The sequence below is a fragment of the Anas acuta genome, chromosome 3 (genome assembly GCF_963932015.1).
Source record: "Anas acuta chromosome 3, bAnaAcu1.1, whole genome shotgun sequence".
Taxonomy (NCBI): Eukaryota; Metazoa; Chordata; class Aves; order Anseriformes; family Anatidae; genus Anas; species Anas acuta.
In genome coordinates this window covers 91,759,538-91,775,528 of record NC_088981.1, presented here as the reverse complement: position 1 = coordinate 91,775,528, position 15,991 = coordinate 91,759,538, and the positions used below count along the sequence as shown (strand labels likewise).

The following is a 15,991-nucleotide window of genomic DNA, read 5'->3' as shown; positions in this document are numbered from 1 at the left end:
GCACCAGCACAGAGCAGAAATGGACAATCTTTTCCTTTGACCAGCTAGCAATGATGTGCCTGATGTATCCTAGGACATGGTTGGTCCTTTTGAGTGCCAGGGCACACTGTTGACTTATATTCAATTTACCATGGATAAGAAACCCCAATTCCCTTTCTACAGAGCTGCTCTCCAGCCTTTCATGCCCCAGTCTGTACTTATATCCACGATTGCCTTGTCCTGGGTGCAGAATCCAGCACTTGCTTGCTCTTTTTAAACTTCATGCAGTTGTTAATTTCCTACTGCTCTAATTTGTCAGCAACATTTGTACATTTGTACAGATTGGAGTAGTTACAAAAATGTAATGATGTATTTGTAGATGTAGATGTATTTGAAGCTACCTCTTAGCAGCAACCTGATATATCTGCATAAATGTATCAATTCTTAGCAAAATCTACTTCCAGGCTACCACAACATTTCCTCTATATAAATAATATCTCTATTTAACTCTCTAAACAGCATCAGAACAGCTGATTTTCATATTGAAGATGCTGATTTGACTGAAAATCTCAATGATGTGCTGATTGGAGGCTGGCTGGCTGAAAACTTCCATTATCAGGAAGACCTGAACTTTCCATAAGGAGTTAAAGCTTTGTAGTGTCTAGCATCAGCACACAATTAATGTCATGACTTTCATGCAGGGCTTGGTATTGCTGCTCTAAATCAAATGGTAAGGCTTACTCCATTCTGAAGACAGAAGATCCTCAGGGACCAGTCAGAGATTACGGAGTGAGCTCCAACATGAAGCCATCACTAACTTCCTCTCCTGCTCTCTAACTGAAAAGAAAACTCACTGATTTTTCTAACCATATATAAGTTTTCAATCTATTAAATCAAATATTACTGGCTTAAATGATGTTCATCTTTCAATGGAAAAAAAAAATTACTCATATCTAAAGAAGCAGCCCTTATATAGCATGCTTTTGTCAGCTCAGTCATCATGCTGATTGGCATATCACTACAGGAAACATACAATGGAAACTCTTTCAAGAATGATGCATATTCATGTCTTATATTGGTACACTAGCTAAAGAATCACAGAATTTTGACTAAACATAAATTAAATTTTATCACTTAACAGTTGAAAGTAGTTGGAATTCTGTTTCTCCATATCTGAATAAATATTATTGTTAATATTTTTAATATCTCACTAAGTAATCTGGTTACCACACTGAAGTTATTTTCTAATTTGCTTATGGATCTTTGACACTATGCACTTTGCAATAGATCCAATACATTACTTCAGACTAGATTAGTACTTACAATACCTTATAATATCTATCACCTGTATTATAGTTTAACAGGATTGTTAGCCTTATAACTAAAGCATGACATTTTAAATCACATCATCATTTTATTATTAAGCTAAGAAAAGGTAGTTACATCCTGAAATGGCCATCATTGTGAGGCTGACTCTGTTATCTCTGAGGGCTGACTTTATAGCTGCAAGAACTGACAGATTGTTATGTCATGAAATTCATGCAGGGCATGGTATTGCAGCTGTAAATCACAAGGTCAACTCATACAGTGGCTAGCACCCCTTGGAATAATCTTTACATTCATGTTGAGTTCAATAAGCCTCTCAGTTGAAAGATTACGTATGATGCGTTTTTTTCTCCAGGTCCAGTAAAGGATAGCTTCTGTGTCTCTGACCCTTTCAAGCTGCTTACTAAAAGTTAAACAAGGCCTTTTTGTTGGACATTTATTTGTACTTTTTCCCCTTCAAGGACTATAAATGACAAGCAACTCTAATCCAAGGAGTCTATTTGTCTTTTGTGATTTGCTTTATGGGGATTTAAATCTAAACTACTAATCTGAAATCCTAGAATCGTTATATCAATTAAAATAAATCAAGCCACTACAACTGGATTGTGCTAATATTTAGGCAATCTTTTGCATTTTATGATTTGTCTGACAGAGACACAGAGTGCCTACTAACTAGGTCACTTCAGAAACCACTTGAAGGACCACATTGCACCACAGTTCTGAGGGAGCTCATTTCCTGTTTGGCACACACTGAAATCATAGAATCATAGAATCATAGAATATCCTGAGTTGGAAGGGACCCTTAAGGATCATCAAGTCCAACTCTTGACACCGCACAGGTCTACCCAAGTTCAGACCATGTGACTAAGTGCACAGTCCAATCTCTTCTTAAATTCAGTCAGGCTCGGTGCAGTGACCACTTCCCTGGGGAGCCTGTTCCAGTGTGCAACCACTCTCTCTGTGAAGAACCCCCTCCTGATGTCAAGCCTAAACTTCCCCTGCCTCAGCTTAACCCCGTTCCCGCGGGTCCTGTCGCTGGTGTTAATGGAGAAAAGGTCTCCTGCCTCTCGACACCCCCTTACGAGGAAGTTGTAGACTGCGATGAGGTCTCCCCTCAGCCTCCTCTTCTCCAGGCTGAACAGGCCCAGTGCCCTCAGCCATTCCTCATACGTCTTCCCCTCCAGGCCTTTCACCATCTTCGTAGCCCTCCTCTGGACACTCTCCAACAGTTTCATGTCCTTTTTATACTGTGGTGCCCAGAACTGCACACAGTACTCGAGGTGAGGCCGCACCAGCGCAGAGTAGAGCGGGACAATCAATGTTACATTTATGCTTATAGCTTCCATAGCAGACCTAAACTACACACAGTAAAAGATAACTGCACAAATCACACATCCCTCCTTCTAGCTATGTACTAGTATAAGGTTAGCAACACCTAGGAGTTTCAGCCCACTGTCTTAACTCCATCCATCAAAAAATGCCTATAGAATCATAGAATCACTGAATCATTAAGGTTGGAAGAGACCTTCAAGATAATCTGGTCCAACCATCACCCTATTACCAGTATCACCCACTAAACCATGTCCCTAAGCACCACGCCCAACCCTTCCTTGAACACCCTCAGGGACTGTGATGCCATCATTTCCCTGGGCAACCTGTTCAAACGCCCGACTGCTCTTTCTGAGAAGAAATGTCTCCTAATTTCTAACCTAAACCTCCCCTGGCACAACTTGAGGCCACTCCCTGTAGTCCTATTGCTGGTTACCTGTGAGAAGATGCCAGCCTCCAGCTCCCCACAGCTTCCTTTCAGGGAGTTGTAGACAGCAATAAGGTCTCCCCTGAGACTCCTCTTCTCCAGACTAAACAACCCTAGTTCCCTCAACTGCTCCTCATAGGACTTGTGTTCCAGGCCCTTCACCAGCTTAGTAGCCCTTCTTTGAACATGCTCCAGGGCCTCAATGTCCTTCTTGTACTAAGGGGCCCAAAACTGAACACAGTACTCGAGGTGTAGCCCCACCAGAGCTGAGTACAGAGGGATGATCACCTCCTTGGTCTTCCTGGCTACACTTTTCCTGATACAAACCAGGATGCTGATGGCCTTCTTGGCCACCTAATTTACATTAATTCCTTGTTCAAAAAAACAGAGAAACATTTAGGTTGGAAAAGACCTTCAAGAATTCCAAGTCCAGCCATCAACCTGACCTACTGAGTCCCATCACTAAACCATGTCCCTTAGTGCCATGTCCATATGTCTCTCAAATACCTCCAGGGATGGAGACTCCATCACTTCTCTGGGCAGCCCATTCCAATGCTTGGCCACCCTCTCCATGAATAAAGTATTCCTGATTTTCAATCTAAGTCTCCTCTGGTGCAACTTAAGACCATTTTCTCACATCCCATCACTTGTCACCTGAGAAAAGAGAGTGACATCCTCCTCATTGTAACCTCCTTTCAGGTAAAGAGCAACATGATCTTCCCTCAACCTTTTCTTCCCCAGACTAAACAACCACAGTTCCCTCAGCCACTCCTTGTAACTCTTGCTTTCTAGCCCCTTCATCAGCCTCCCTGCTCCTCTCTGCACGTACTTGAGAAACTCAATATCCTTCTTGTAGGGACAGTGAGGGGCCCAAAACTGAACACAGTATGATCAGTGAACACACTGATGTGGTCTCATCAGTGCTGTGTGTAAGGGGACAATCATAGTGCTGGCCACACTATTGCTAATGTAAGCCAGGATGCCATTGGCCTTCATGCTTCCAGTCACTCTTCCCCAAGCCTATAGGCAGCATGTGGTTGTCATGAACCAAGTGCAGGACTGAAACTTAGCCTTGTTGAACGTTTTATGATCAGACTCAGCCCATTGGTCCAGCCTATCCAGATCCCTCTGCAAAGCCTTCTTACCCTCAAGCAGATCGAGAGTCTTACATCTGCAAACTTACTTAGGGTGCACTTGATGCTCTCTTCCAGATCATTGATAAAAATGCTAAACAAAACTGGTCCTGACACCAAGCCCTGGGGAACACCACTTGTGACTGGCTGCCAACTGGATTGTTGATTTCTTAGGGCCTGAAAACTGTCTTCCAACTGGCAGAAGTTTTTAAATCTCTAGAAGTTTTAGAAGAGTAAGACAACACATTAACACTTTAGGGTGTCTGCTGGCCTATGTATCTATTGGGTACCAAAACTTGCTTCAGCCCATTCAGCAGTAATTATCTGGGAATACCTGATTTTCCACCTAGCAATACATCTGCTCACTTTGATCTCCATCTCATTTTTCAGAAGAGTTTCTCTGATTTTACAATGATGCATTCTTGATTTTTGACATTGCATATTCTTCTGAACTCCACTCAGGTGATGGAATACAGACTTGTATGACCATCTGCCAACACGAAATGCAGATTATCCTTATCTCTAAAAGCCTAGTATTTATTTATTTGAATATTCATTCTTAGGGACAATAAGGGCTAGGCAACTTATAGATCACATATACCCTTATACTGGGCTACAACCCATTCTGCAGGAGGAAAACACTCACTCCTTTTCATATTGCACTTTGCATGGAAATATATACATATATATTGTAACCACTGATTCAGCCACACAGTTTATGGCCGTGGCTGAACCGGATGTATTGACCTTACTTGTAATTATACTCCAGTACTATACAAAATGCCAGACATTCAAACACAAGACAAATTAGTTGCATCAGAGCGATTTCTTACTCCTTAGAAATAAACAAATCAAACATGAGAAAAATGAATAAAAAACAATGAAAAAAAATATACATTTTTTTCCTTTTGTTGCTCTGTGCTCTGTTTAGCACATAAAAGGCTACTCTGCTGTTTTGTTTTGTTTTGTTTTGTTTTGTTTTGTTTTCCCTGAAATGACAAGTTACAGGTCCCTCAACAGAAATCAGTTAGAAGAGCTCTGAATGGGAATGGCTTTTGGGGTTTTCTTTAGGGTGTTCGCATGAAAGGTGGCCTTGGAATAAAGTGAAAGGGCAGTTCCAGGAAAGTGAAAAAGCAATAGCATTGTGGCTTCTAATTTATTTGACAGATGCACTTGCACTCAGAGCTATCATTTGTGTTTCAGTGATTCTCTGCTTTTTAAAAATGTATTATTCTTTTTCTGTCAGCTACAATGTCCGCATTGAAATTTGAGAAAATTTAACTTGTAGTGAAACACATTCTTTCTGTCTTTCCTCTGCAGCCTGATCTACACAATCTTGACTATTTGCTTATATTTTTTCATTAGAACTGTAAATTTTAATATTTTAATTATATCCAGATTGCAACAGACAATCTTTAACAGCTTACTACAGACTGTTTTTTATTAGGAATTTTCTGCATGACAAAGATAAAATTTGCATTCTGTTCAGATAACTAATGTTGTTCTGTCAAAGTGCTTGGAATTCCCAATTTCCAAAATTCTGTTTCAGTTTAAAAGTACTTATTCTTTTATTATCATTGATTATTAAATAAATTTTAAACAACATAATGAAGTTTTACATATCTGAGCAATTTTGACAATAAAAGCAAAGCAAAGCAAACCAAATCTTGCCCATAAATCATTTTTAGCAATTACATGTAAATAGGTAATAAAAATGGAAAGATCTATTCTTAAAATGAGATTTGTATTAAAACAAATAAGCATAAATTTTAACATTTTAACCATCAAAAGCACCTTGACAGGAACTGATGTAATGTTAGGTACTCCACTAGTAAAGATATGCTACAGAAATATTTACATTCAGTTTTACTGTATTTCATAGGGTAGTAAATGTCTGTTTGCAAGAGCATCCTCAGTATACTTATCTGTTCTTAAGATACTAATGTAAGTAGTGCTTGCCTACCTAATTTAACTTATCAGATGTTGTACTGTATATGATTTCAGATGTTACACTCCACACATTTTTATATGATATTGACAAGAGGTAGAAAACAACAGCAGCTAGTCAAAGAGAGCTACTCGTATTAGGCATCTATGAGTAACGGTACTTATAACGATTGTAGAAGCTATTAAAAGGCAGGCAAGCATACTTTCACTGGGAAAAACAAAACAAACAAACAAACAAAAAAACTACAGGTCTGTATGGAGAAAGAACATCTTTCATCTCTAGCCAGCCACTTTATCATCCTGGAGCCACTATACTGTATCACCCTCTTCTGGTGATTGCTACACTCCTTAAGAGCCCTCTAGGTCAAATATAAGGTGTTGAGTTTCATAACAAGATCGATATTTTCAACATTTTTGCTACATTTCAGAGAGATACACTAACTCTTCATCTTTGATAAAATATAATTGATCCAATTGTTTTAAAAATTGGCATATTGTCACTTTAATACCACTTTTTCTAAAGAAATTAAAGCTGGAAAAAAAAGACAAATTTTACTCCATAACCCATTGGGTTATACAAGCAAAATTAATCTTTTAAATATATACTGATATATTTTTTTCTACTCCTTTTAAGAGTTCCAGGATATGTCCACCACTCTCTGCTCGGAGTGGTCTAACCATTTCACATAAGCTAATGGAAGTAGAAATAACCAATTTATTTTTCCCTAGTTTCATTTGATTATTACTGTCTCGAATATATAATGCCAGATTATACACACCAATGAGCATCACCATTAATTACTGTTCACTATGTCTTCAAAAACAAGAATTGTTTACCATCAAATGCTCTTTTTCTAGGGTAGGTCTGCAACAGCTTTTCAGAATCCTGAAAGTCTTCTAAGACAGAGCCACAGTTTTGCTACTTAGGTTAGGTCGTACCAGTTTGGGCTCAGACAAGAGCATACTGCGAGTCCTTACTTAGGTCTAATCAGTAACCTATGGAAAAAAAGCTGGGAAACAAATTTCTACAGCACAGCTGTCAAGAGAAAGCAGATAAATATTTTCTTCCACTAGACTGGTTAGAAAATACATTATAAAAATATATATTTTTTTCTCAAGTCTTTCAGAATGACCCTTATTCAGTTACTCATTTATATTGTAGGCTACAGAGGAGCTCTGCACAGTATTAAGTCCTTATATGGACTTCTGGAAGAAGTGGACCATATTTTTATGTGCTTTATCTAGAGATAACATATATGCATATGGTTATCAGAATGCAAGCATGCATCTCTATACTCAAGCAATGATTTACTGGAAATAACTAAGGTAGTTGTAGAGTCATAAACTTTTCTCCTTCCAACAGTTCTCGATAATGGGACATTCACTTCCTGCCTCAGGGGAAGAAATTGCTGCCATGTGCCTGCAGATGGCCTGCATCCATGGCACAGCTTGAGCAAGCTTTGTCTATAACAGCATACCCACAGGGTATATAAATGCATGCTTCTGTGTGTGAAAATCTAAGGTATTTATCTGAGCCTTCCTTAAATAACCAGGAAGACCAGGCATGCTGCTGAACAAGTGCTTCTGCATCCAAGTACATGAGATAATTCACCTAGTACGAACCTTTTTCTTCCTATGTGTAACTGAAATTGAGAGTTGCAAATGCACTGAACATATTGAAAGAAAAAAAAAAAAGGTTATAGGCATATAAGACTACTTTTCAGGCCTTTTATTGTACCAAATAGAAATCCTCTTTTTCAATTATCCTGAGTAAACATTAAGTGAATGGATAGAAGCAACTGTCTAAGAGGCCCATCAGCCAGAAAATGAAACAAAACTGCTCTGTAATGTTTATCTTTGATTTTAAGTGCAGTTGCTAAATAGATATCACTGCAGTTTCATACAGAAGTATACTTTTGCAAGATGGCAATGTCATGAAAGTATGGAAAAGAAGAAAAAAAACATGAATGCTGATGACAGCTTTATGCAACTGAAAGTATTTTTAAATACCTGCCCTTAAAATAGTAGGATAAATATAATAATATTTTGGAACAGTCCATAAAATATTGAATTTAATATAATACGGTTCCTAAACTGTACATTTTACTATATGAATAAAGCTTATGTTTTAGCTATAATGAAAATCCCTTATAAATAAATATAATACAAAACAGTAGTACTGTTAGCTATACATGAGGTCTACTGATATACAGAGCACTCTGTTTATCTACTATAATAAAGAGTCACTAATCTGTGTTTACTGCAAAACTGTACAAGTATATGTGAGTAAGGCCGGAATGCTGGAGGCAATGTTGGTGTGATGATGTTAAGTGCCATCTTGTCAGACAGCATCTTTCCTGAAACCCGAATTAAAGGCTTCCCTAATAGTCTAGAACAGCTGAAGTTTCTTTGCTTACCATTCTGCAAGAAATAGAAGCTTGCACTGAACTTTTCTCATTAACACAGAATTTATATGTATGCCTGGTTCCTAAGAAACTCACCAGTTATGATGAACCTTGTAGTCCAAAAGTCTTGCAGTCCAAAAAATTTAACATTATAGTACCTCAACGGACTAAATCTGGATAAGATATTCCAAGAAGTGAAAGAAAAAAACATGGCTTTCCATCATCGCTGAATTCACACAATAACTGAATTCTCAACAACTCTAAATTGGATTTGCCCCAAATAGGAATCTTCTAAGTTTTTATGAATTTGCACAAAATACATACTTATAACTCACCTTCGCAACCTGTCATAAAAATGAAAGCATGGGTGGAGATGCAGTCACAGAATCAAATTTAGCCAGTGAAATGTCTATGGAATCATTTTGTACCAGCCAAGACTGCTCTCCATCAGACAAATAACCAAGTGATAAAGTGCAACATATACAAGAGATAGTAGACAAATATTTTTAGCAACAGGCTCCTGAACAATCACACTGTTTAATGATCAAATGGTCAACTGCATGATACAGACAAATTCTGTATCTATGGAGAGTACTCCATATATTTTTTATGTAGTATCTTATGAATATAACAGCATACACTATGAATATTTAAGGACCATCTGAAAGCTGGATGATCATTTGAGAGATGCCCTTCACTTAGATCTCTATATAACAAATATAAATATTTATTAGGTTGTAGTTGTATCAACATCATGTATAACACTAAAACATGTACAGCTGCATCAGCATTTTCTTTTATACTCTGTCTAGCAAAGAAAACATTTTTGAACTGAAAACTTGATAACTAATACCAAGGACATAATTACTTTTGCAAAACTAGAAGAGCATGGAGAGGACAACAGAAAAGTTTCTTCACAAAATCTTTCTGAAGCATCTATAAGTAGATGTTAAAACTTTTCTGTATTTTATAAGTAAAGTTTAGTCCATTGAATAAACGAATTTTTTACAACCAAAACAAATCAAATCCGTTCAAACCAAGAAAGACATATAATAAAAGTATATTTTACAGCACATTGTCAATTTTTGAGAAATTCATATCAGTGATGAGTTTGAAAGCAGTATTCATATTTATTGACGTGTTGTTTCAGGACATGGTTGCAAGGAATAAGCCTTTTTTGTTTAAATATTATCTATAAGAATATGAACCAAATGACAATTTGCACAGGTAAGCAAAACTGCAGGTTTTTAGACACTGAAGGTTTAATGCTGACTGTGATTTTTGTTCTTACAAATAGATATTTTTATATTATCAATATATTAAATTTTCCAAAGTTCGAATAACTAATAGAAAAACCCACTCTACCTTCATGAGACGATCATTCACAGGATTCTTTCAAAGCCCAACAGAATCTTTCAGATAATACAAACACTGTCCTGATTATCACTATTATAGTAAAAATAAGATTTGATTTTTCAAGTCACAACAGATGTAAGTTGAATATAGTTTAGCTCTTATTCTAAGTATGTTGGGCATAATGAGGTAATCAATCATATTTAATCAATATGTCACTCTGCCATGCAGATACCCATGTCTATAATTCCAGCTTTATTCAAATGATCTTTAGTCCCAGTACATTCTTAATTCTTTTTCATGCAAAAGGGCCACATATAAATAAACGACACATCTTAAAATTTAGAAAAAACAATTCAGAAAAAAAAAATCCCCTTTGAATGTAATTATATTCAACATATTTCAGTGTTTTAAGATTTAGAGTCTCCTTAGTCTCCTTAGTTGTCCTGCTCTCATTCTCACTGAGAATGGCCTGCTGGGATTATAGGAATTGACTTTAAAAGTAGCAGAATCAAGTACCAATTGCTCACTTTAACGTATTCATCGAAGCACTAATACAGGCACAAACATGCCATGAAGCAGAAGTGCAGGTCTTTATACACAGTTTCCATCTGCGTTCAAAGTAGCAGATAGAATGAATTTAAAAGCCCTAAGATTTCTAGTTTAAAATATTAAACAAAGCATCCACAAGCACAATTTTGGGGATTGTAGTCACATGTAAATGTTGATTATTCTTTTCAAAATGCTGAAGTGTGACAAAATGCCTCTTATTGGCAGTCTTTTCATTATCTAGGTTGGCACCGGGTAAACAGGAGCATAGTTGTTTCAGATTGTTTGAAAACTATTGAAAAAAGTAAATAACCATTGGATTTAGAATGAACAGCTTAGTTTGACATTTGCTTTAATTTTAAATAGCTTGAAATGAGAAGAACAGCATGACATTAAAAACACTGTCTATCTTATTGTGTAGTTGTTTTCTTTGTAAAAATGTTGCTCTTCACTATCCCAGCAGATAACCAGAAGCTGTTTTGGGCCAGTTTGATCAGTAAAATCAGAGGCATTTAAAATTGTTCTTTCATCTGGCTTTCCTACAGATAGAAGCTGCACCAGTTTCACAGTGTCTTGACAGATTGGCATATATCTTGCAAAAAAAATAAAATAAAATAAAAAATATTTCTTTGTAAATACAAGACCCTCATCTAGGTATTCATATTAAGATGTTAAGATGTATTACTTTGTGTGCAAGGTGCTGCAGAAAATTATTGTATTTAATATATGAAAATATTGCATAGAATTATGATATTCCATCCTATTTGCTGGAAATTTGGCATATTTGCTTTGTTTTTCATTTTATTTAAAGCAGTCCATAAGTTTCTAGTGAAGCAAATTTATATTACTAGAAATATTGACATTTAACTTAAATTACAAGTATTTTTGGTTTATATTTGGGCTAAGCACCCTTGAAATATTTTGCTGTTAACTTGAGTCAAAAAGTCTGTGTCTTTATTTCTTCAGTAGGATCTTCCTTCTAGTGGAATATCTACTCAAGCACTACTCTCTGTCACACTACTGTCTATCATCAGTCACCATCAGTCATGTCTATCATCCTTTTGCTGTCTCTAAAGTTGTCAATAGGAGATTAGCCTTTAAAATTGCTTACTCTTGCTGAAAAAAAAGTCTCAGAAGTCTCCCCCCAATTTGTAAAGATGATAACAATGTTAATTTTCCTTGCCATATTTCAAGTAGCTGGTAAAAGTAGATGTTCAACCAAATAAATCTTAACATCTGTAATGAAAAAATGGCACAAAATCAATCTTCTCATTGGCCTTGTCAATAAGGTGATGATGCAGGGCTGAAACAATGTCTGAACTCATTTTTATTTACTATCTCCTATCTTGGTGCACTGATACAGAAACATCATAAGATTTGTAGATCAGACATCAGCTGTCTCATAGGCAAAACTAATACTTCAAACCACAGCTGCATAAGATGTAAGTCTAGGAGAGGCAATTAAAACGCAATTCCAGTACTGTTCTCTCTACTCAAAACATTGCTGTCTTATGAAATTTAGAATGTGAACCTAATTTAAAAACTGAATTTGACAAATTCCAAACAGCCATTTTTTCATTAAAACCTGCTGGCATTGCTGCTCTCTCTAATAATATTACCCTCAGCACCCTTTGAGTAACAGTGGAGCTCAGTAGTAAATCAGTACTCCTGAAAAGTTCTAGCTGAGCCATTGCTTCCAACTGGTGGTGGCATATATTACTAGATTTGGAAAGAAGGCTTAAGCAATAATTCAAATTAATTTGTGTACTGTATTTGTGGATGGATTCTGAGTATGATCCATAATGCTTTTAATGGGCAACAACACTGTGTGGTTTCCAGTAAACAAACAATCGAAAAACAAATAAACAAAAAACAACAACAAAAATAGAGCCCGAAATTGTAAAAATTGTAATATGCTTGTGAGTTACCTACAAGCAGAAAATGAGACAAAGTAAATTGGATAAATTATTCATTGTAAATTAGTTTTTCATCTCTAGGATTGAGTGTGAAAGAACAACAATTACATATGACATTTGTGGCTGGTCAACAAATAGATTCACTTGGTTTAAGCATGCAGACAGAAATGTGGTGCAATTGCAAATTGTGTGGGAAGAAAGCCTGTGTTGACTACTTTGTTCAAAATTCAAAATATTTCCCCTAAAATATTATTTACAAATTCACACTGAATTTTTCCTTCTACCTGCACACAATAAAGCTTTAATTATTATCTCAGTCCATAAGATAGCAGCATGTATTTGGATTATGCTCACAAGTGTCTCCAAATTGTGAAGAGAGAGATTTTCATTGCAAACTGTTGGATGACAGGAAGTCTGAGAAAGTCTGCTGGGAATACAGATTTTGATAGGACACAGGAGGATCTCCAAAACTGAAGGATCTCCAAAAGACAAGATGCTTGCTATCATGTAGGTAAGCAAAGTAGAAACACAAATGCATTATTTAGTTTTTATTGGAATACTCTATTATAACCTAAATTAACTTTTAATTTTGAGTATATTTGGTATTCCTGAGAGGAAAAACAATGTGGAACTGGCTGAATGGTTTCCTAACCTTAATCCAGCTGCCTCAACTGCTGCTTTCTGTATATTTGCCATCCAGAAAATCATAGAATTATAGAATCATAGAATATCCTGAGTTGGAAGGGACCCTTAAGGATCATCAAGTCCAACTCTTGACACCGCACAGGTCTACCCAAAAGTTCAGACCATGTGACTAAGTGCACAGTCCAATCTCTTCTTAAATGCCTAAGAAAGGTTTCCTGAAATTTGCTTAATACCCTAGGACATTTACCGGTACTGTAGATTAAAATAAAAGGTTTTCTTCATTCATAATCCTAAACTTAAATTACAAGGATGCTGGTTTGAAACTTGTCATGTGTAGATTAGGAAAAGACAGTTCTGCACAGCACAGGAAGATCTTATACATTTTGCAACCAACAGATAATATATTATCTGTAAATGAAAGATATATATATATATATATATATAAATTCCATTTATTTTAAGGAGGGCTTTATACTCATTTAAAGATGGAAACTATGTTGTGGCAAAAATAACAGAAAATTACTTAATTTGTCTCCTTTTTTGCAGCTGTTTTTCAGCTGTGATTTTTGTCATTGACAGAATGTGTGCCCCTGATTTGAAGTAGTCGTGATCTAACCCATATTCTACAAATATAAACAGGTAAAGCTTTACCAACAGTGATTAATTTCTATTTCATTTTCTTTTGTTCCAGGAAGACCGCTGATTGGATAAAATTGCATTCTCTCAATAGTGACAGAATTACAGAGTGGACAGGATCATCTTACCTTTGGATTTGCTACTTCAGGAAAAAGTCAGACACTATATTTGATGGTACCTTCTCCTCTACTTGAATATCTGTTGTTATGGTGATAGTTGCAGGAGGGGAACATTAATAAGGATGGCTTGAAAGCTTTGATGTTTACAGCATAATTACTATTAACACCTCGTAAGGAAAGGTGACAGTTAATATCGCTCCTTGCTAAATATGCATTATTATATCAGTTTATATGAAAATTAAGTGAGTTTCTATTTGTTATGTATCTGTAACACAATTATGAGTACAAATAAATATACATTATATATATTTATGCAATAAGAAGGATTCAGAAGAACAAAATAAAAATCTTTGTTTCTCACTGAGGATATAATTTGTTATTCCTAAGAACTTGCCTACAGTAAACAGTGATTTTCAACTATAATACTGTCTTTAGACTACATTATAGTCTGTGTTGCTTTTACATGATATAGTGAAAGCTAACCAGCATGACCTTCTCATATCCAAAACTAAGCTGTGAAAAACTCTGTAAATGCCAATCACCCAAGAGACCACATTATATCACCTAGGCTGTAATTCACCAGCAGGAGGTAAGCAGTAGAGACAGAGGAATTATTGGACTGGAGTCTCCAACTTCAGAGGTACACGAACTTCAACACTTTGATTTACATCTGTTATTAATGCATGCAGTTACTTACATATTCTTCATATGCCTCATGTGCAGGTGGAGGGGGTGGTCTGTAGCCTGGGACTGCCGGGGCACCCCTTGCTCGAGGGGTAGGAACGCCCCTCGCTACTGGTGGGACGGGAAGTGCTCCACGTGTCACTGGTGCTCCTCTGGGGGCTTGGGCACCTCGTCCAGGTGGGGGTGGAGGAATCGCACCCCCACGGCCCCTGTGGGCAGCAAAAAGAGATGATCATTTTGAGGTGTACATCAAGGGAGGATATGCAAGTGCTACCTCACTTTAAAGGCTCTTATACTTTTACTACTATTTAAAGTATTGTATAACTCGGAGGTTTTGGCAGCTACAATATCAAGCCCTTTTAGGCAGTATCTCAAGCAGAACTCCTGTTATGGAAAGGCATTATTTCTAAGCCATCCAGTACTTTTTACACCTGATCCTCATATTGCTTGTAGTAATGAAATCCTGGATCATTTTAATTCAGTTTTGTGGAGTTACTCTGAAGTAGTTCCAAAACAAGAAGAAAGTAAGGACTTTTTTCTGTTGCTTTCAAAGTACAAGAGCAGTCATCACTGTCATTCACATGTTTATTGGTGGGTGGGAGAATCTGTCTGAACATAAGATGGTACTCAATGGCAGAAACTAGCACAGTAAAGCAGAACAACAGTATAAAAGGAGAGTAAGGACATTTTCTCCTGTCTAATTTAGATCAGCACAAGCAAAGGACATCATGGGATTCAGCTTTCCCAACTGTAGAGAGACTGCACTGCATACAAACAAGCACAGAAGGGTTTAGCATCCTCCCATTTATTTATATTGTACCCACTGCACCATAGTAATTGGTATGTCAGAAGAAACAGCAGCAGCTGTTCTTGCTTAAAAGGAGGCTCTTGTAACTATACTGTATGCAAAACTAGAAGGACAATATGTCAGGGAAGCAATCTATGAGTTTCCTTTTAGAGTAGTATGCTTCTGAATGTGCTGCTGTTTCTGAAGACTGTGCAAGTGGCCAGTACAACCATATGTGATGCTGGCAACACTTAACAGCCAGGTCCAGAGATGTGAATGCAACTCGGGTTTCCCTCAGCTGTATAAGCCCTGGTCAGTTCTCTACTGAGACAATCAAACCAATGGTGTTAGCTTTTGATCATCTTTATTTTACTACAACTTTCAGGAGATAACTTTATGCAAGTATATTTAACTTAAAATGTTTCAGTTCCATTTTATTTTAATATTCTCCTGGGATTTCTACTGCCCACATGTGGGGGACCCGTGCTGGAGCAGTTTGCTCCTGACGGATGGACCCTGTGGTATGGAGCCATGTGGGAGCAGTTTTTGAAGAACTGCTGCCTGTGGACAGCCCCCGCAGGCTCAGCTGGGGAAGGAGGCATCCTGTGGGAGGGACCCCACATGGAGCAGGGGCAGAGAGTAACTGAAGGAGTGGTGGAGACAAAGTGTTAGGGACTGACCGCAGCCCCCATTCCCCGTTCCCCTGTGCTGCTTGGGGGGAGGAGGTAGGAGTGGGTGGTAGGGGCAGAGCTGTTT

The 15,991-nt window shown here is 37.2% G+C and overlaps 1 protein-coding gene across 5 annotated transcripts in view; it reads right to left on the bottom strand.

Moving 5' to 3' along the window:
• The window catches only part of KHDRBS2 (KH RNA binding domain containing, signal transduction associated 2), a 386,008-nt gene that overhangs the window by 125,904 nt on the left and 244,113 nt on the right, over positions 1-15,991 (bottom strand). For all 5 annotated transcript variants that reach the window (XR_011095301.1, XR_011095300.1, XM_068678285.1 and 2 more), the window contains exon 6: positions 14,462-14,657. Coding sequence is in view for 3 of the 5 variants with exons in the window: in XM_068678285.1 (XP_068534386.1) it covers positions 14,462-14,657 (196 nt within the window). In the remaining 2 variants the exon portion in view is untranslated. The remainder of the gene's footprint in view (positions 1-14,461; positions 14,658-15,991) is intronic.